Source organism: Plectropomus leopardus, chromosome 11, assembly GCF_008729295.1.
Source record: "Plectropomus leopardus isolate mb chromosome 11, YSFRI_Pleo_2.0, whole genome shotgun sequence".
NCBI lineage: Eukaryota > Metazoa > Chordata > Actinopteri > Perciformes > Serranidae > Plectropomus > Plectropomus leopardus.
The window spans coordinates 28,429,867-28,450,347 of NC_056473.1; the positions used below are offsets into that span (position 1 = coordinate 28,429,867).

At 38.9% G+C, this 20,481-nt stretch overlaps 1 protein-coding gene across 1 annotated transcript in view; it reads left to right on the forward strand.

Moving 5' to 3' along the window:
- Positions 1-20,481, forward strand: part of LOC121950132 (anoctamin-1-like) — a 34,471-nt gene that overhangs the window by 10,213 nt on the left and 3,777 nt on the right. The window contains exons 4-23 of the mRNA XM_042496052.1: positions 807-958; positions 2,324-2,378; positions 3,832-3,880; positions 4,099-4,154; positions 4,927-4,968; positions 5,455-5,519; positions 5,663-5,797; positions 7,498-7,658; positions 8,197-8,279; positions 9,238-9,249; positions 12,333-12,407; positions 13,283-13,351; positions 13,449-13,650; positions 14,216-14,327; positions 14,492-14,549; positions 15,594-15,694; positions 16,145-16,287; positions 16,433-16,585; positions 16,708-16,760; positions 18,458-18,642. Coding sequence (XP_042351986.1) covers positions 807-958; positions 2,324-2,378; positions 3,832-3,880; positions 4,099-4,154; positions 4,927-4,968; positions 5,455-5,519; positions 5,663-5,797; positions 7,498-7,658; positions 8,197-8,279; positions 9,238-9,249; positions 12,333-12,407; positions 13,283-13,351; positions 13,449-13,650; positions 14,216-14,327; positions 14,492-14,549; positions 15,594-15,694; positions 16,145-16,287; positions 16,433-16,585; positions 16,708-16,760; positions 18,458-18,642 — 1,961 coding nt within the window. The remainder of the gene's footprint in view (positions 1-806; positions 959-2,323; positions 2,379-3,831; positions 3,881-4,098; positions 4,155-4,926; positions 4,969-5,454; positions 5,520-5,662; positions 5,798-7,497; positions 7,659-8,196; positions 8,280-9,237; positions 9,250-12,332; positions 12,408-13,282; positions 13,352-13,448; positions 13,651-14,215; positions 14,328-14,491; positions 14,550-15,593; positions 15,695-16,144; positions 16,288-16,432; positions 16,586-16,707; positions 16,761-18,457; positions 18,643-20,481) is intronic.

The following is a 20,481-nucleotide window of genomic DNA, read 5'->3' on the forward strand; positions in this document are numbered from 1 at the left end:
AAACACACAGTTGTTGGCCTGTTTTCTGTTCCTTGCTTGATTGCTGAAATGAACACCGGGACACTTGTGCTGTCAAGTTTGCGCAGGTTACCAACCGATGCATCCTCGATAAAATGGGTGCGTGAACAACAACAACACAGAATTTTAATCATGTATTAGGACAGTATTTGGTCATAAAAGATGATGTTTCATAAGGACACAAGAACAGACAAGAACACAGATTGAGAAAGGGCCACCGTCTCTACGAGAAAGTCTAGTTTCCAGACATTGTTACCATAGTGACATGATCCCCTGGCACAGGTTTGTTTGTTTGTTTGTTCATTAAGATCTCCATTAACCTCTGTTTTAAACACTAGCTACTCTTTCTGGGGTCATTATTTTCATGTACGTTACGTAGGGTAGCACAACGCAACGCAACGCAACGCAACGCAACGCAACGCAACGCAACGCAACGTAATGAACGTAACACTCATACTCAAAAAATCAAAAACTGTTTAATATATACAGTGGCTCTACAGAATAATTCATCTCTACAATAGTTGATCAAATAAAATACCTGGAAACTATCGTGATGTTTTGCATGAGCATTCAGCAAGTGACTGTGTGTTTACTGTTTTGTTCAGTACTTTTACACAACTCAACACAACTTTTCAATTTTTGATTCATCCAGTTCAAATCGCTCGTCTTTCAAATAATTCAATATCAATGCGTGTCTCTCTCTCTGTGTGTGTGTGTGTGTGTGTGTGTGTGTGTGTGTGTGTGTGTGTGTGTGTGTGTGTGTGTGTGTGTTGTGGGGATTTTTTTAGGTGTATGAAGTCAAGCAGTTGAGTGGTGTTGTAGAGAAGATCAGCTCCCTGGTCAGTAAAGTTGTTGAGCCGCTCCACCCGCATGTTGAGGAACATCATCCCAAGAACATCAAACACCTGTCACACACTTTCTCCAGAGAAAAGCAACACCTGTAAGTGCATCTTTTACACTTCAATGAAAAAAATTGGACACTTGTGGCCTAACATGGCTGTAAAGACAAGAGTGTGTGTGTGTCACCTCAGCCCGCACCTGCAGACATTCTCACCACATGCCCGCATTATAGAATTCTGCAAGGAAAACATGCTATTTTACTGTGGTATTAAGAAAGATATGCATACCTACCAAAATTACGTTCTCGTGCATAATAACATTCATAATTACAGTTATTCTGGTGTCTCTGGAATTCATTGGGTTTTTTTTGTCTGTAATATTCTTGAGAAATTCCTCCAAATGTCCGACTTGCTTTGTTTTTCTTTCTTGTTCTTTTCACTTAACTTGTTGACATCTCTATCCTTCATGTTATTCATCTCAAGGACTTGCATGTTTTTGTTTTTTATCACCCGCCTGGTAGGTGTCAGGGAGGGTTGTAAGTCCTGACGCTGTAGGCAGAAAAAGAGAGGCAGAAAACATTAACCTGCAGTTCAGCTTAACTGCAGGTTTATTTTTAATTTACCTGTAGCGATGGAAAACATACTCTAAGAGACACCAGTAACTTACTACTCATAATTTTCAAATAAAAGTCAACAATCAAACGATACAAATACAGACGATGTAAAAACGTGTTTTTTTTTTGTTTTGTTTTTTTCAAAAGTCTGCCAGAAACAAGAGGGATTATGGGATTATGCCCATTGCTGGGAGATGTTTAGTCTGGGACATTGCTGGAATTGTTTAGTGTCATTGACATTATTTTAACAGTTGTCCAAAAATGACTGACTGGAAACACCTTAAATTGCAACACGTTGGGGTGTCAGCGGCTCAGTGGATAGAGCGGGCGCCCCATGTACAGAGGCTGAGACCTCGCCGCAGCAGTCGCGGATTCGACTCAGGCGTCCGCTGTTTGCTGCGTGTCATCCCCTATCTCTCCCCTTTCACACGCACACTCTGTCCTATCAAATAAAGGCGAAAAACGCCCGTCACATATCGCCGCTTTGCTTTAACCCAACGCCGTGCTGTGTTGTGTCATGCAGACACAACAGGGTCCATCCAGCCGCGTTCTCATGTGACGCCGCTCATCTGTGTATCAGGCTGCCATGTCAGGTGCTGTTTGGCCGTCCACCGGCGTATAATAACAACCCTTAATTCTGTCCTCTACTTATGCCAGCTGCATATCGTGAACACGAAAGGTGGCTTTTGATGACTCGGAATGAAAGCGGGCTGTAATTTCTCTTCAAAAACGTTGTGTTACTGTTGTGACACTGTGGTATACACTACAATAAGATGACTGAACTTTAACAGGTAGACAGTAACAACAGATAGTAACAAGTGTGCATGCTTTTGTGTGTTTTTTTATTAACAGGTTTGACCTCTCAGACAAAGATTGCTTCTTTGACAGCAAAACCAGGAGTTCAATAGTAAGTTCAGAAAAGTTTGTCTGTAATGTATCTACCAATAACAAAAGATCGACTCATGCATCATTGTGGTTTTTAGCTAATACATTTTCTGACAGATATTTACTACGTATTTTATAAAGTAAAATCTGACCGTTTTTTGAAAGACCTGAGATATGCTAACAACAACTAAAACAGCTAATAGGTTTAGTAAAACCCTGCAGTTCTCAGTGTTTCTGCCAGTTTTTTGTAAGCCTGGTTCGAAGACCGTGACAGACCGAGCTGACGGTCAAACGCCTGCGGCCTTCACCAACGTGGTGTGTCCTGCACAGTTGGTTCTTGTATTTTATATTATGACCCTCGTTGGTTTTTTTCGCCTGATTCAGCATGTTGAATTGGTGCTGGCAGATGTGGAGCCTGTCAGTGAGTGAAATCACTCCGATTGGACGTTCAGCTCAGCTCTTGAACTCTTAACAGAAATGTTTTCTGAAGGTTTGTGTTGCTGTTCACTAGCACACAATAAAGATGCTTTGTTCTCTTAATATTGGCTTGTGTTTGTGTGCTAACTGCATAAATAGCGTTAGCTGGCAAACTGGTGGTTTTCTGGTTTGCCATTTTGAATGATGATTGCAGTCCGGTATGGCGGGGAAACCTCGCACAGAACATACATGCTTTTTGGCTCTCGGTTGGGGGTCTTCCTGTGCAACTTTTTGGCTGAGACGCAGCAATGTGAGCATGGGGGGCCTTCATCGCTGTAAGTTCTCAGATGTCAGTTTGATGTGTCACGGCCTGAAGCATCAGGGAATTTTTTAAAGATGTATATTTGAGATTTTTTAAACTACAACAACAGAGAGAATAAAGAAAAACACCCTGCTAATGTTGTTAGTTAACGCTGGCTAACAAGTCAGCAGCCGACATTTGCATTTACAGTGAGTAAGCTGATTGTAATGTTAATACTGTTGCTATGCTATGTTTACTATGAGGAGTCAAACTTTTGCTACAGCTGAAATCGTGTAATTAAAGTTAACCACTTGCTTTATTCCCTGTGGGGCGTAAGGCTGCAATGAGATCTTTCCATCGCATTTGCTCCTTGGCAACATGTTGCATCTCTCCCCATGAAAACGTTTTAGCTAACAAATGTATGCATAGACTATCACAATGGATAATGCAGTATAAGTATTGTACAGGGGGTTTATCCAATCCCTAAATGAGTATGCATTTACGCTATCAGTGTAAAATATTAGCCTTTTATTCACAGTCCTACAAAGTTTATGTCAAAGGTCTACTGTTGGAACCATTCAGGCTTAAATTTAGAACAAACCACCAGGAATTTGGTTGAGGTTATTATTGCTATTGCAGAGCTTTAATATTGTTTTATTATAGTGTCTATAAATCTCACTTGAATATTTTCAAGGAATATTTTGTTCCGTAGCATTGTGAATTTAGTTCAGTTCTCCTGTTTTTCATTGCCTTTCAGGTTTTTGAAATACTAAAAAGAACAAAATGCAAAGCCAAGTACAGCATGGGTAAGTCTGGATCTCTGTCTCTATCACTGGCCTCCTCGTGTAGAGCAGCCACTTTAATAATCGGTGCTTTGTTTAATCAGCGATGGTAAGAGAAATGGGAAAGTAACTTCATGGCAAAGCTGGGTCTTTGTTAGGCTGTGACTCTGCTGTGGTCACATTTGCGGAGCGAGGATATGAACCCACATTAACACCTGCGTCTGTTTGTCATCTCTCTGCAGGTATCACCAGTCTCCTGGGAAGTGGAGTCTATACAGCAGCTTACCCTCTTCATGATGTGAGTAATACTAATCCTGCCACCAGCAGGTTAGTACTGCAGGTAGTATTAGTTCAAAATCGTGCTTGTATGCTCGTGTTTTGAAGCAGTTGTTATCAATCAAACTTTTGTAATCGCCAGAAGATAAGAGAAAAAAAATGCCAGCACTAGTACTACTACTGTACTACTACTGAACTTTAAACTCGACTATCTCACTTATTAACCCTTTGGAACCTGGATTGACCTGATTTTTCTTGTTTTGCCTCCTTTCACAAGTATTAAGTGCAGGCAAGTCTCATGTAATGTAAATATATAAAATATATAAAGCAAACATATATAAACCTTTGAACACTCAGAAACTTGGCAAGAAGTGTCCCAGAAATTGCAATAAATTATAAAATTTAGAATAAATATTTTTTTTAAAGCAAAGAAAAAGTGTCCAGAGCTATATATGCTTGTTGTTTTACATATTTAAGATTTTACAGAATCTGTATAATTTTTAAGCAGTTTTTCAGGTCATTTTGGTTTCTTTTTTCTTTTTTTTTAGTTTACCTGTTCACCCTACTTTTTTTTGTTTGGGGAGGGTTGGTATGTTTTTTTTTTCTTTGTTTTTTTGGGGTTGAGGGTAATTTTCTTGTACTTTTTCTTTTTAAATTCCTCATATCCCTCTGCCCATTTTTTTTTTAAAGAAGTCAAGCCAAATTTCCCAGGTTTCAAAGGGTTAAAGCTGGTTTATGTTCTTGTCTCAGTGTGCACAGTAACTAGCTTTAGTTTCATCTCTTTCTCTGTTCAGGGAGATATTAATGAAGAGAGCGCAGAGCCCAATGACAGAAAGGTAAGAAAGCTGTTTCTAATGAAAGTCATTATAAAAGTCTTCACACACTGATGTTCATGCTTTTTACAGCTTCGCACACATGCACATTCAGATTTCACACTGACACACACACTCATTATTCTGTTATCACTTTATCTTTCACCCTGGAAGAGGAATAAACTGCTTGAACATGATACTCATCGGAGTACCAAATATAAATTAATCCACTGCTGAAAAGAGTCCCGAAACAAACACACTATTTATGACATATTTATAATTACATTAAATCAAACATTGAAGCCAACAGCACAGTTTAAAGTTTTAAACATGCAATTCAACGTACAGACTTAAAGCAAGTCTGATGGCTCGTCCATCTCATTTCTGTTTGTCCTATAAACTTTACATACAGCGACTAATCCAGCTAGCTTGGTTCTTACCGCAGTTCAAGGAAATAGGAAAGGGTAAGCACGATAAAACAAGTAATGCAGTGTTGATTGTCTTCCTCAGCTGTTGTATGAAGAATGGGCGAATTACAGTGTTTTCTACAAATACCAGCCCATCGGACTCGTACGGTAAGGACATATCACTTGTACGCTGATTAATTGTCAGACTTTTGCATTGTTCTTTTTAATCTGTCTGTATTTTGTGAGTCAGTGATAAAAAGTAAAAAAGATGCAAATAATGAAAATGATTAGCATCTGTTGTGTTTTTTTAGAAAGTATTTTGGTGAGAAGATTGGTCTGTATTTTGCCTGGTTGGGTCTGTACACCCAGATGCTGATTCCTGCCTCTCTAGTGGGGGTCATTGTGTTTCTGTATGGATGTGCAACAGTCGATGATAACATACCAAGGTAAACACACACACGCACACACTCACACACACACACACACACACACACTCTTTATTTAATGTGCACAGACATGAAGTAAAGTCCGTGAGCTACTTTAATTGGACAAATTGATGTAAGTGAACTCACATCAGTCTACCGAATTCACTCCGCTGATGTGTGTCTCAGTGAAGTCTTATTTGACATGTCTTGATTTTGGACATCATTCTTGTTAGATATTCATATATATCATATTTTCTCCTGCAGTCCAACATTTTTTCAACCCCCCACAACCTGTAAATTTCCTTTAAATTTTGATTATGAATTAATTGTCCGAAGTACCTATATTGCGTTGGCCTCCGTATTTAGCAGACCCTCTGTGATGTGAGCGTCAGACAAACACTGATTTTCTTGTTGTGAAACTGCTTTTATTTGTGTTTTTACAAGTTTAAATCACCTGGTCTGTTTGTATTGGAGAGAAAGAGACCAATGCAGATAATTTTACTCCGGGAAAAAAAACCTCCTAAACAATAAACACTGAAGAAATTCTGGCCAGGAAAAGTTTCAGCTTGATGCAATTTGCAATTCTCACTACTAGATACCACTTAATCCCCCTAAATCTTTCACACTGCCCCTTCACACTATCAAATAATTTATTTGAGTTAAGATTATTTTGGAGAACACCTCTATGAAGGTTAAAAGATAAAAATTTGCTGTCATATTAGTGTTGGAAAATTGGGCTCTATACGTAACACAAAGACATGAGATTGAATTTGTCAAGACATCAAATAAGTGTAATTCCCAAAAGGATTGACTATTCTTTTGTGTAGATCAAATATTAGCACTTGATAATGGCCAAATGCAGTTGCAAACATAAACTGTTTAACAGTGTAAGAATGATAGAAAATCAAAGTGGATGAATTCATGACAAAAGAACAAGAGGAAGAACAAATCCAGAGAGAGGGAGACACAGGAAAAGGTTTGATGAATGAGTTGGGGTAACTAAGGCCTCCTTTCCTTCCACCACATGCTTCTCGTCATCCACAGGATATTATGACACATGCTGCCGGCAAGACACACACCACACACACTCAGAATAAGTGTTAATGTCAGAGTCCTTCCCGGACACCAAGCCACACAGTAAGAAAAACCAGAGCCCCTGTCTGTGTGCTGCAGAATGACCCCACTGTGTTCATTCATTACCTGACTGCTTTGAAACTAAATCATTATTTTCAGATTTGAGAGACACTAATTATATAATTCATATTACCATTATAATAAAAATATTTAAAGGAGCAGTGTGTAGAAATTAGTGACATTGAGCAGTGAGGATTGACTGCTATAACAAGGAGTTCATGCTTTGTACACGGGAGAGACTGGTGTTTACACCCGGTCCAATCAACGTTTCGACTTTACTCACAAAATATAGCAATAAAAAACTATGAGTCATTTTTTTCAATGTTTTTTTTTTTTAAATATCCAGTGTATATATATATATATATATATATATATACACATACATATAAATATAAAGGATGGATTTTAAAATAGCCCCCCCCCCATTTAAAATAATTTCAGTATACATATCAGTATTAATGTGTATTTCCTTCTTGTTGTTGCTGTGTGGAAATGTGTGCTTGTGTACTTGGATGGTGGGCTCGGGTTTTGTGTGTGGGTGTGTGTGCGTGCGTGCGTGTGTGTGTGTGTGTGCACATGTTTTCCAGCATGGAGATCTGCCACCCAAAGAACAACATCACCATGTGTCCTCTGTGTGACAGAGTGTGCAGCTACTGGAAACTCAGCACTGCCTGTGCAACTGCCCGTGCCAGTCACCTGTTCGACAACCCCGCCACCGTTTTCTTCTCTATATTCATGGCTCTGTGGGGTGAGTGAATGTGCAGTTATATCTATTACTGTCCCTGACTCAGAATTATGTCAGTTGAATCAGCTTTGACAATTCAATACAAATATTCAATGATTCATGTTGTTTTCCATATGAAGTTTGAAAGTTTGAATGGGGCTCAGCTGGATGTTCAGTGTGACAGCGGCAGTAATGTAATATGGTAAACAAGCTAATAGCGCTAACAATTGGAGCACAAATGTGTAAAAAGTATAAAAGAGTAGTGTGGAAGTGAAGAGCACTCATTCCCTAGTAAAATCTGGAGCCCAAAAGTCCCTAGAAGTACATTGCACAGCACAATGACTCATTCAACTGAGGGGTCTCTGACTGATGATTTGAATCTTTTACTTTAAAGGGGCATCCCAAGTTGTATCCATTGTGCTTACCACAAGTGACCTCTTTTCCCCATCGCATGCTGTCACCCAATTTCCAAAGATTTAAATTTAAAATGTGTACTATGAATACGTGTCAGTATCTGAGTCCCTCTGTGAATTTGTCTAAATGTACTCTGTCTGGTTTAAAGCTGCCATGTTCATGGAGCACTGGAAGAGGAGGCAGATGAGACTGAACTATGAGTGGGACCTGACTGGGTTTGAAGATGAGGAGGTGAGTGGTGTCTTGATGATTTAACAGAGAAAACACGGAAAAGGTGAGCTTCACATGCAAAAAATTGAGAAAATAATCAGCTGTTCTATGCATGTATTCTGCTACATGTCTTACAAGTTTGCATGAATCTAAAGCTGGTTCCATAGTTATGTTCAAGTTAAAGTACTGAATTGCCTGTGCACAAAACCATCATGATAAATAATGTCCCAGCCAGGTTTTAAAGAAAATAAAGAAATACATATTTAGTCTCACCATAATTCTGTCTTTTTGAATTTTTAAGGTACACACACTGGTTTAATTTTTTTTTAATTTTTTGTCAAAGACAACAGAGGGCATTTTTCATACTCTGATTAATGTATACATCACCATTAATTATCGTCAATTTTGTGATCTGAAATCAGGTTTGATCTTAATATGTTTTGTGCAATGTTTACTTGAGCAAACACATGTGACCATAACCATTGTATCATGAGTTCATATGACCTCACCTTCAGCCTGCTGGTGCAGTACACTTTTGTTTACTCCTTAAAAAAATTGTACTAATCTGCCTGATTGTCTGACTGCTTGTCTGTCTTGTTGTTAGACAAGTAATAGGGAGAATCCTGCTACGATCACACCCAACTCTGGTTTCAAAGTCTGTGGTGTGGATTTGCACCTTAATAGTTATCAGGAAAACCTTCAATACAAATAGGAAACCAGGTCAGCGAACAATGAAAATGATTTAATGCAGGAAAGGTTTTCAGCCATTGAAAAAGGCAAAAGCATTCCTACTGACCATTTATAATGTTTTTGTCATTTGTTGTTCATGTGTTTGTTATAAGTTTATTCATTTGTGTTTTCACAAGTCATTTAAAACATATTAAATTCTTCTTTGAGTTAAAAGTAAAAAATGTGGTAAAATGAATGCCCCTCTCTCTCTCTCTTTCTCTCTCTCTCTCCCTCTGTTTATTTTTCACAGGAAGCTCTCAAGGTTTGGATAAATTCCTATTACTAGATAAACTCCTCTCTTTCCTCTTTGTAGCCTCTCTGCTGCTGCTGCCAACCTCTGATCATAACACGTCACACAAGACTTATGTGTGTTACTATAAATGGTATTTGCAGATGGAGTCCTTGTTCCACTCACAGCATATTTGAGGTTTTCTCATTTATCCTAATTCATATCATATCTATAATTCTGATATTTTACACAAAAAAAGTCAACTTCATCTTTCTCATCATTTAAGCAGTATTCTGACCTCAGAAAATATCTTGACATTAATATTAGTTTCACTGAGTTTCAATAAGTCACAATTTCATTTTTTTTTTAAATAAAATGTTGCCTTCAAAAAATAATACCCAATGCCAAATCTTACTTTAATAATGTTATGTTTTATAAATCTAGCACATTATAGCATTGCTTGCACATGTAGGGACCTTTGAGTCACCCTATGCTGCATAGTTTGGATGAATAGTTCAAGTTCAAATAAACAATTCTGAAAATCTGTAGGCATGTCGTCAAATACCGCCGCTTTGTCAGTGCTTTCGGCGTAAGATCCCATCGCCAAACGCCACATTTTGCATCGTATTGCATGTTATTATATGTTGGTGGATAGCCAGACAGCACCTGTCACGTCCACATGCTACACACACGTGCATGATACACGGCATGATAGCGTCATCTTGAAACGCTGCCGGTAACGACGTAATATAAGGAGTGCGAGAGTGCCTACAGGGCGGGTAAGAGGGGCTGTGGATGTGTCCAGCAAAGCCCAGACTTTCGGTTCGGTGTTCGCTTCCTGTCTGAATGTGATTTTTTTTCTACACTTTACAATGAGCTTCCTTCCCCTGATCCTAACCATCTGTGCCAGCATGTGTGTTTGTTGACGTTCTGGCTGGTTGCCATCTGCTTTTGTTGCCTAAACATAACCACGTGCAGCGTAATTCCACCATGTGCTTGTGTTCACATCACAGTAGCGGCATCTCGGAACATCAATAAATTCAGAAAAATACAGAGAGCATAATATACAGACGTTGAAGTCCACTGCAAAGCGGCGATATGTGACGAGTTGTGACGAGAACGTGTTTGAATTGTCATATGTACTCTATAGATAAACATCCATAGACAAAGAGAAACAGTTGAAATGTTACAGAGACTCTATAAACTGTCTGTAGGTGGAATATCCAAATGAAGTGTTACCCGAGTTTTAATGTGGGAAACTCAAATACACTGAACTACAATATGCAGGTTGTTTTAGAGTTACGTTTGCTGTTATTTTTCATTTACTGTATCTGCAGATATAAAACTTCTCAGGGCCCGCATGTTTAAACGTTGTGTTCACTCATGTAAACCGTGCATATACCATTTCCCACGCACAAACACAAGAGGAGTGTTTGGTAAGAATGTGTCTATGACACACATAACTGACACCACTTCACAAATCCTAATTTCCCCCATCAATTACATAAAAAGTTAAATAGACATTGCTAGTTTAATTTTTTAAAACCCTGTATTCTGGGTGTGAGAGATATTAGAGAATAAAGGGCTTTGTGTTTGCTTCAAATCGCTTTGCTGACTTTATCACTGGTGCTTTTTTTCCTCTGACAGTCACACTGAATGGAGCCTGGGAAGGATGCCAGAAAACGATTTACTACCACAGGAAATGGAAAAAATAAGGCAAATAGGGTCAGCTTAAAATATATTTCAGTCCAATTCAACACACAAACTACAGCCTAAAGATTCACTCAATCTGACAAAAAGTTAAGAAGAGACATTTAATTTAAAAAAATGTTTTTATTTATTATTGTTAGAAATTTTGCAAAGATGTTAATATTTAATCACAACTGTAAAACATTGATAATCAGAGTAATTTACTAGTAATTCCATTTTTTTCAGTATAACAATATGAGTGTCATTAAAAACGTAATGACAGAAAAATCCCACTCCCAAGCTCCATAAACTGCTTCTATCACCTTTCACAATATCATTTTATCTCTCTTGTAGCGCTGTGGTTATTTCCTGACATGTTTTTCCTGTTTACCTTCACTCCAGCTGTGAGTGTTCATTTCCCTGTTTTTAACACAGTGTTTCATTGGAAATGTTATGATAAAAACATTTTCAGTGGTTCAGGTGGTGAGTATGGCTGAACTATCGTGTATCAACCTGATTTTCTCCCTAAAGCTGTCAGAGAAAGCAGCTGCCACCTGTCAGGGGTTGGAAGGGCTGATTTGATTAAATTCAGTACAGTTTAATTGTCACATGAAATCATAAAAAATGGTTTTCAATAAGATGTAGTGGTTGTCAGTTCCATCAATTTGTAGTAGTAGTAATAATAAATAAATGTCATGTTTAGGATTAGGCAAGGTTATCATTCAGTATCCTTATGGCCTGGAGGTAGGAGCTCTTCCATTTCACACATGACTGGAGGATAAAACCTACAATTGTAATGTTGAAATGGAAAATTAATTATTTGTGTACATAAAAAGCAAATGGGTCCAATGTTTATCCCAGTGAGACATCATTAGTAACCATCAATTTGACACCATCAGCAGAGTAATCAAAAAGCAGAACACAATGTATTTGATAAAACATTCTTGTTGATGGTATCAAAAGTCTTTCCAGGATCTACAAAAAGTGAAGTGTAATGTTTTTTTTAAACAGCTGATTTTTTTTAATTTTTATTTTGAACATGAACAACAATTAAACATAGTACAAACTAAAGACAGAAAGACACAAAGTTGAGTTGATCAAAGATCGTAGCATTTCTAGTGCTACCAGTATGTGAGGCAGTTTACGGGACGTTGTAGTTAATTTTGGGGGTTTTTGGCTTTATTCTTGTCCAACAGTTGTTTGATTGTATTATAAAGTTTAATAAGGTCTTCTTGCGCTTCACATCTGTTTAATGTGATTGGTGTATTTTATTGAAATGCCTTTTCAAAAACAGTAATTGGTCAGAATCGTCTTTTCTACCATATGCATATACTTTTTATACCCTTTTGTATTTCACTTAAATTTAACGGCTCTTCTCTGTGTTTCACTGTTTATGTGTGTCATTTCCGTTTGTGTCACCATCACAGGATCACCCCAGAGCCGAATATGAATTCAGGGTCATGCAGAAGTCTCTGAGCAAAGATCCAAAATCACAGCACAAGGTAATTATTACCCCAATCACATTGTTTATGATAACATCTGAGTAGAAAATCCTCTGCTTCAACTACATTAAACCACACAGCGCTCATTAAAAACTTGTTAGTTTTTAGTCACATTAAAAAAAAAAGAATTTTATCATTTTAAAAGTATACTGTATTCAGAAAGTTTTCACTCCTTTCTTGTGCCATCGAGCAACCCTTTCCAACAGGGAACTGCAGCTGTAATCTCAAAGCCACCACACTCCACTTATAAATGTAGTAAATTTTACTTTGCAGAGCACTGGAGTTGCTGGTCTACTGCACCTTCATGTAGTGTACAGTTACACTGATATTGTTTTTTTAGGTTTGTAATTAAAATACTTTTTCTGCAACCCTGACCACCAAATGGTTGCTTTTGGCGTCTGGATCACACACGAAATCACTGCAGCAGCGATGGTATCTGTGGACTGTGGAATGAGAATGGGCTCGGTCAGGATAGGCTCCTCATGACTCTGTAAAGCCTAAGAAGATACAGATAATAAATGGACAATATATTTTACAATTACAGTGAAAACACTGCATGTTGCTCCTCTTTAACTGGCTCCAAGTCTGGAGAAGCATCAGTGAACTCTGTTTAGTTGAATATTTGGACCATCAGGTTAAATGTAATACTAGTTCTAACGGAGTTTGCGGTTTTCCGTCAGAGTTTTGTGTTCAGTTCAACTGGAAATCAAGATTTGCTATTCCTGGGAAGTATTATGGTGAGAAAAGAACATGTTTCTGCTGTAATGTTTCAGAAAAGACAACATATCAATGTTATCTTAACATCTACAATTACAGTGCACTTTACTAAAGCTACATGTTACGTTTTAATAGATATTTGTATTCATCTTTTTTAGGTTGAGAAGCTCACATGTCGAGACCGCCTCCCAGCCTACATGACTAACATTGTCATGATGCTGTTGATGGTAAGAAGAACCTGACTGTCTGCATGCGCTGTACATCTGTGGTGATTATTTCTTTCCTCTCACAGTGGTATTCTGTTCATAATCCTGCTATTGTTAGATTGGTGTTACGTTTGCCATCGTGTTTGGTGTGATCCTCTACCGGATCTCCACCAAAGCCGCTCTTCATATGAGCTCCAATCCGGTCACACGAAGTCACGTTCAACTGACGGTTAAAACCACCGCAGCCATCATCAACCTGGTGGTCATCCTCATTCTGGATGAGGTTTACGGAGCTGTGGCCCGATGGCTCACTGTGTTAGGTAAGTTAAGGTTAGTTGTAGGCCGTTAACTAGGTCAGTAAGATAATAATGGGACTTTTTAACAAAGGAAAATTAGTGGGTCAGTCTGTTACCCTTTAGTCAGTGTGCAGGCATTTTCAGCGTGGGGGTCTGTGGCCTATGGTTGTTTCCACAAATGTGTAGTTCCATTTTATATTTAATTTTGGCTATATTCTGTCTTTATATTTTAATTTGCACTGTCTTGGATTATCTTTTTGTTTCTTACTTTTATGATTCTGTTTTTTCTTTATAATAATTGTAAAAAATAATTGTTAAAGGGAGTCTAAGAACCCAGATTTTCACTGGTAACAACTTGCTTCTTTAATTGTTATGCATTTGAAAAGATATAACTAGAAACCTAAAACTTAGTAGTAACTATAACTCTGTGCTATGAGTATGTGCATAACACCAGCGCACTCAGATTATGTGAGACTGTTACCTTCTGATCGAGTAACTCTACCCAACCTCTGTATTCAGAAGTGATGGTATTGTGTGTTTATTACTGCAAACTGCAAAAAATCTAAGGAAATTGTGTGTTCATTTTTAGAGGTTCCTAAAACAGACAAGAGTTTTGAAGAACGACTTATCTTCAAGACCTTCATCCTCAAGTTTGTCAATGCTTTCACCCCCATCATCTACATTGCTTTCTTCAGGGGAAGGTTGGTAACCTCTTGGTATTTTTAAGTGTATTTTGTATTTTTCCATCATACTTATATATTAAAGCACTCACTTTCAACAAATAGCACAAATGATAACATAAAAGTTTTAAGGTAAATAATGGTTAATATTAACTTTTGACCCTTTCATTTATTTCTCCATCTAGACTTGTAGGCAGACCAGGCAGCTACCTGTATGTATTTGAATCCTACAGAATGGAAGAGGTAAGGTTTAAACTTTTACAAGTGATCTCAAAACATTTTTTTGTAACCATATATGTCTATTGGGATTATAGTTATGGTCCTTTTTTGACATGCTTATATCAAGCATTAACATCCTGGCTTTCATTTGATTTATTTTATGTGACTCAGCACCATGATTACATGGTGTGGAGCACAAACTCCACTGTCCTCCACTCTTGACATTTACATTGTTCATTCTTACCTTAATGAATAACCTTTGAAATATTTAATTAAACATATATATAGAGCATCCAACAATAATGAACAAATCCTTCATGGTGGTATTTTTTTGTTAGTTGGATTGTACCTGGGGTGTGTAAGGGTCATATACTGCTTCCAGAAAAAAAACACAGCCTTGCAGACACTGACCAAAGATCTCACCATCACCAAACTATCAACCATGCAGGGCTGTAGCTACCAGTCTCACTCACATTACATGTTTTTATGCCTCTGAGGCATCAGGGTTTTGGGTTGTACATCTGTTTGTACATCTGGCCTATTCTTGTGAACACAATATCTTTAGAACACCTTGAGGGAATTACGTAGCACAAACGCTCACTTGGACTCAAGGATGAACTGATCAGATCAGGTGGCCAAAGGTTAAGGTCACTGTGACCTTGCATCCATCTCATTTTTGTAAATGCAATATCTGAAAATGGCATTGAGCGAGTTTTCTCAAATTTGGCACAAATGTGTGCTTGGGCTCAAGAACGAACTGATTAGAAACACAAACATGTTTTTGGCCATAACTCAAGAGCCATGGGCGCCCACCTCGAAACTGTGCTGATTTTTTCACAGAAATTGAAGTAAACTGTAAGTGCAACCTGACTGGTGCACAGAGGCATATAACTGTGTAGCAGTTAATGTAGTTTATTTTTCAGCACAGACATGTCTGTCTATGTGCTGTCATGAAAAATGTATTTCAGTCTTTTAAATCCTTCCATATAGCTGATGTTGTTTTGCTTTGGACCAATTGTTAAAATGCCTTTCAGCTGTGGTAAACTGTAGTTGTGGACTGTTTTGCAGTGTGCTCATGGAGGCTGTCTGATGGAGCTGTGTATCCAGCTGAGTATCACCATGTTGGGAAAGCAGCTCATTCAGAACAACCTTTTTGAGATTGGAGTACCGTAAGTATGCATTACTCTAAACTGGTTGTTACAAATAACAGTGACCATGTTTCCATGGACACTGATATTTCATTATTTTTCAGAATATGACAGTACTCTGAATTTGATAGAGCATATTCCCTTTGGATATTCAGAATTAGGCCATATTCCTAAAATAGCCTTTTCTCATAAAACAGGTGGGATCCAGTCATTCCACTTTTCTATATTTTGATCTGATACATGACATGTCAGAGCACACTAATTGGAGCATGGCTGCATGTAAACGTGAATATCAGTGGAATATTTCTTTTCATTAAACATGCAAACAGATTAGTAGGAATATTGTTGAATATTTTCTTCAGGGTAAGAGCAAAAAAACAGAACATTTTATGAATGTAAACATAATCCCTTTCATCAAGTATTCAAGACCAGAACCTGAAATGGTCTTTCTCAAATTGCTGTTTTCCTCAGCAAGCTAAAGAAGCTGATTCGCTACATTCGGTCAAAGCAAGTGGCTTTTCAAGAGGAGGAGAGACAGAAGAAGCTGCAGAGATGCGAAACTGACCACTTCCTGGAACCATTTGCTGGGTTAACACCTGAATACATGGAAATGAGTCAGTACCACACGTGATACCGCTACACACTACACAGCAGCAGCATTATACTTTTAGAGTTATTAACATTAGACCAGACTGGATTCACTCACAGATGTAAGGCTGATGTTAGTGGTGATGACTTTCTCTCTTTTTCCGTGTTCAGTCATCCAGTTTGGCTTTGTGACATTGTTCGTGGCATCCTTCCCTCTGGCTCCGCTCTTCGCTCTGCTCAACAACATCATTGAAATACGACTTGACGCCAAGAAATTTGTGACTGAGTTACGAAGACCAGTGGCAGCAAGAGCCAAAGACATTGGTGAGTTATAATCAACATACTTAAATGAATAAATAAATGAATGAAAGTACCTGATAGTAAAAGGACATCTTTGTTAAAATGCTGTTGCTGTAAACGTACCTGTAAACATATTCATTCCACAGGTATATGGTACAACTTACTCAGAGGGGTAGCCAATGTGGCTGTCATCATCAATGTAAGTAAAACTTGTGTATATCAATTTATTGTTATATGTGTATTGTAAAATCTGTAGTTATCTTTTTTTGCACTAGGCACGCTACTGGGTGCCCCATAATTACGGAATAATACTTTAAGCTTTTGTCCGCACGTACCCTTTTAGTATGAATCCAGCGTTTTATAAATAAGACCTCTGGTCTTTGGTAGTGAGTGTGACACAATAATCTCCACACAATGTTATTGGCTTTGTCAGACCTTTCAACACATCTCCAAATCTTCATCAGCAAATAGCAACAACACTCAACACCTATCATGTGATAACAAGTGGTTGTATGTGACTGTGGGTAATCCTGTAACCCAGTCTGGTGTCTGGCATCAGATTGTGCTATGTGATCTTTTTTCACTGAGCACTGTCTCCTGGTCGATCGTCAGCTCTTCAGTCTCTCTCTGAACGTGCTCCTGTCTTTAGGTTGAATCAGCAGAAATCTTTTAAGTGTTGAATGGTTCATAGTAAGTGCTGACTGCCCGCCACTTAAAAGTTATCATGTGACCACAGCTCCACACGTGGGTCCCGGGAGGACACCTGAGTCAGCTCCCTTTGCAGATGAGGACTGTAACATGTGGTTAAGGGTTTAAAAAAACCTTGACTTGAGCTCATTTAGACACACATCCTCATCCCAAGGTCTGGTTCCATGCTCAAGTGTCGCAGTAGAGTTTAAGATGTTTTAACACTTATCCTAATGCCTCAGTTAGAGACACTGTATGTCATGTGATCTGTAAATAAAGTCACATGGAAATTGTGTGAGGGTCACTGGAGTCGCATAAATCAGCGTGAGGCCGGATGGCAGGACCTGGTTTGAATCGTGATCAGATCTGTCAGATGCACGTGGAACAGACATTTTTCAGCAGCAGCTGGAGGCTCGACAGAGGAACACGTCTGCATCACCTGCTGCGAGGTGGTTTATTAGGTTATTATCTGAATCTGAATGAGTTCTGCATTGATACTGATGACAGAAAGACCAGTTAGATGTTTCTGCCCCATTGCTGATGTTTTAATAAACTTAAGTTTTGAGAAACTTAGCTAAGCAGAGGCATCTGACTGAATTTAAATGGTAAATGGACTGTACTTGTATAGCACTTTTCTAGTCTTATTGACCACTCAGCGCTTTCACACTACATTGTCACATTCACCCATTCAGACACATTCACACAGGCTACCATAGGCTACCATAAAAGGTGCCACCTCCTTCTCAGTAATCATTCACACGCACTTACACTCCAATGATGCGGCATCGGGAGCAACTTGGGGTTCAGTATCCTGCCCAAGGATACTTCAACATGTTGCCCTCAGGAGCAGGGGATCAAACCGCTGACCTTCCAATTAGAGGATGACCCGCTCTACCTCTGAGCCACTAATAATAATGTAAAAGTGCACTCCCGCTGCTGCTGCTGCTGTGCTGATTGTTTTCATAAAATCACATAGAGTTGCTCTGTAGAAAGGCTTTCCTATAAAGGTGGGTTTTAAGGAGACACTTAAAAAAGTACAAGGACTCAGCAAATCAGATGAAACATCCTCAACTCAAAAACTGTGTCCGGTGGATTGTTTCATCTTAACTTGACTCTTTATGTTGTTTCATTCCACTATGTCGTGTTTACACATTCTAACATTCCCATTTCTCCTAATCTCTCAACCACCTCCCCAACCACCATCCCCAGGCATTTGTCATCTCCTTCACTTCAGACTTCATCCCTCGAATGGTCTACCAGTACATGTACAGCCCTGATGGCTCCATGCATGGATTTGTCAACCATACCTTGTCCTACTTTAATGTCAGCCACTTCCAGGAGGGCAAAGAAGCCGCGGATCCGATGCACCTCGGCTACCCTGTTGAGATGTGCAGGTGGGAAATTTGATTCAGTGCACAATTTCATGATCAAACCATGTTTAACATCTGAAACATCAGTGTACCGCTGTCATTAGAAAGGTGTTGTTAGGTATATTTAATCAGGTGAGACCAATATTGAAAGAATCAGTGGAGCAATATTCCTGTTCAAAGATCCCGTGCAGTCATGCATAACTCTTTTCATAAAGGATCAGACTAGAAAACAAGAGTTAAACATTCAGCATGTTTACAACAATGCACACGTTATCACCACGGGACAGGAGACGGCGGTTGACAGGCCCCACCCTTTTACACTGCCTGTTCAGAGCAGGAATATCACGGCGTTATGCTGCTTCTGTATGTAATCTTCATCACAATCTTAGAGTGGGGGGAGAAAGTTGTCTCACCTTTAAGCTGCCACAAGAGGCATTAACAGCCCTAAAATGGTATATGTATAAACAGGACAGCTGGCAAGACAGGACCATGTAAAGGGTAGGTGTGATGTTTTGACGGCGTGTTAGGCGTGCAATCCACCACGGGTGATTTCAAAAGCAGCTATTAGCAGTTAGTGGCTAACACGAAGAACAACTAGGGCGCTTCCCGACTCAGAATTATGCCAGTCGAACCGGGTTTGGCTGGTCAATATGAAAATTCGATGGTTCATTTTGTTTTCCATACAAAGGTTTAAAGTTTAAACAGGCTCCACGGGATGTTCAGCATGACTGAGGCATTCAGGTAATATAGTTAATAAGCTAATGGCACTAATGACGGATTGTAAATGCGTCACTAGATATTAACAAAAGACAGAGACTGTGTCGTATTAACTTGCCATGAGCTGTAAATTCACCACTGCTTGACCTGAATGTGTGGTCTCTCTCTCCCTCTGTGCTGATGCCTGCACATCCGCAACTGCAAAGAGTAATGTACTGCATAGAAAAAAACGATTGCTCGATTTGAAGCAATCTCAGTGGCCTACTCCTAAATCAAAGGAGGAGCCCTACTCCTTAGCCTCCAAGCAGAGGATGTGCTGCCAATGCATATTTTATATGTTACACTAGAGGTCGACACTGTTTTGTTGCATCTGCGATGCCGGCATGCCGTCTAAAATCACACACTGGAGTGACGTGATGCAGCTGTTGTTTAGTTCTATGTAAACGTGCAAATGAGGAAAAAAGAGGAGACTTCATAGCGGCTCTGTAGTGTCTGTATAAGAGGGGCTACTGAAACTAATGTACTGTATGCTAATGGGTAATTATTTAAACTGCTAATTTTCCTCACTTCTACACTCATCTCACTTCCATTTCCTCGGGTACTACAGCAACTAACCACTGGGATGGCATCAAAACTATTGGGTCAAAAAAATAAATGTATGTTAGTATGTCAGAATCAGTCAAACTCAGTCTGTGGGCAGATTCAAATGTGTGGACTCAGGTAAGTACTGTTCGTCCTGCTTCTTCACCATGTTAACCATCACCAACAAACCAAACATACCAGCATCACACACTGGCTCCAAAATCATCTGCCTTTGCACACTCTCCCACCTCAGAGCCATCAAACACCAAGTACTCACAAAATCAATGACAGTTAGTAAGTTTATATGCACAGTTAGTCAAGCTACAGTTATAGATAGTAAACCAAATATTTGGACTCCTGTGCTTGTCCCAGTATACAAGCACTGCTGGTGAATCGATTTATTAACGGAAGTATGTCTGTCTCCGTATTTCAGTTGGACTAACATGTTTACTTGTGTTTTAAAAGTCCAGTTTTAGTTGAACTAACACAATAATTCAACTTTTTCTAATATTTTTTGTACTGTTTATTTCTGTATGGTGTCATGTTGCTGTCGGTTGCTATGTG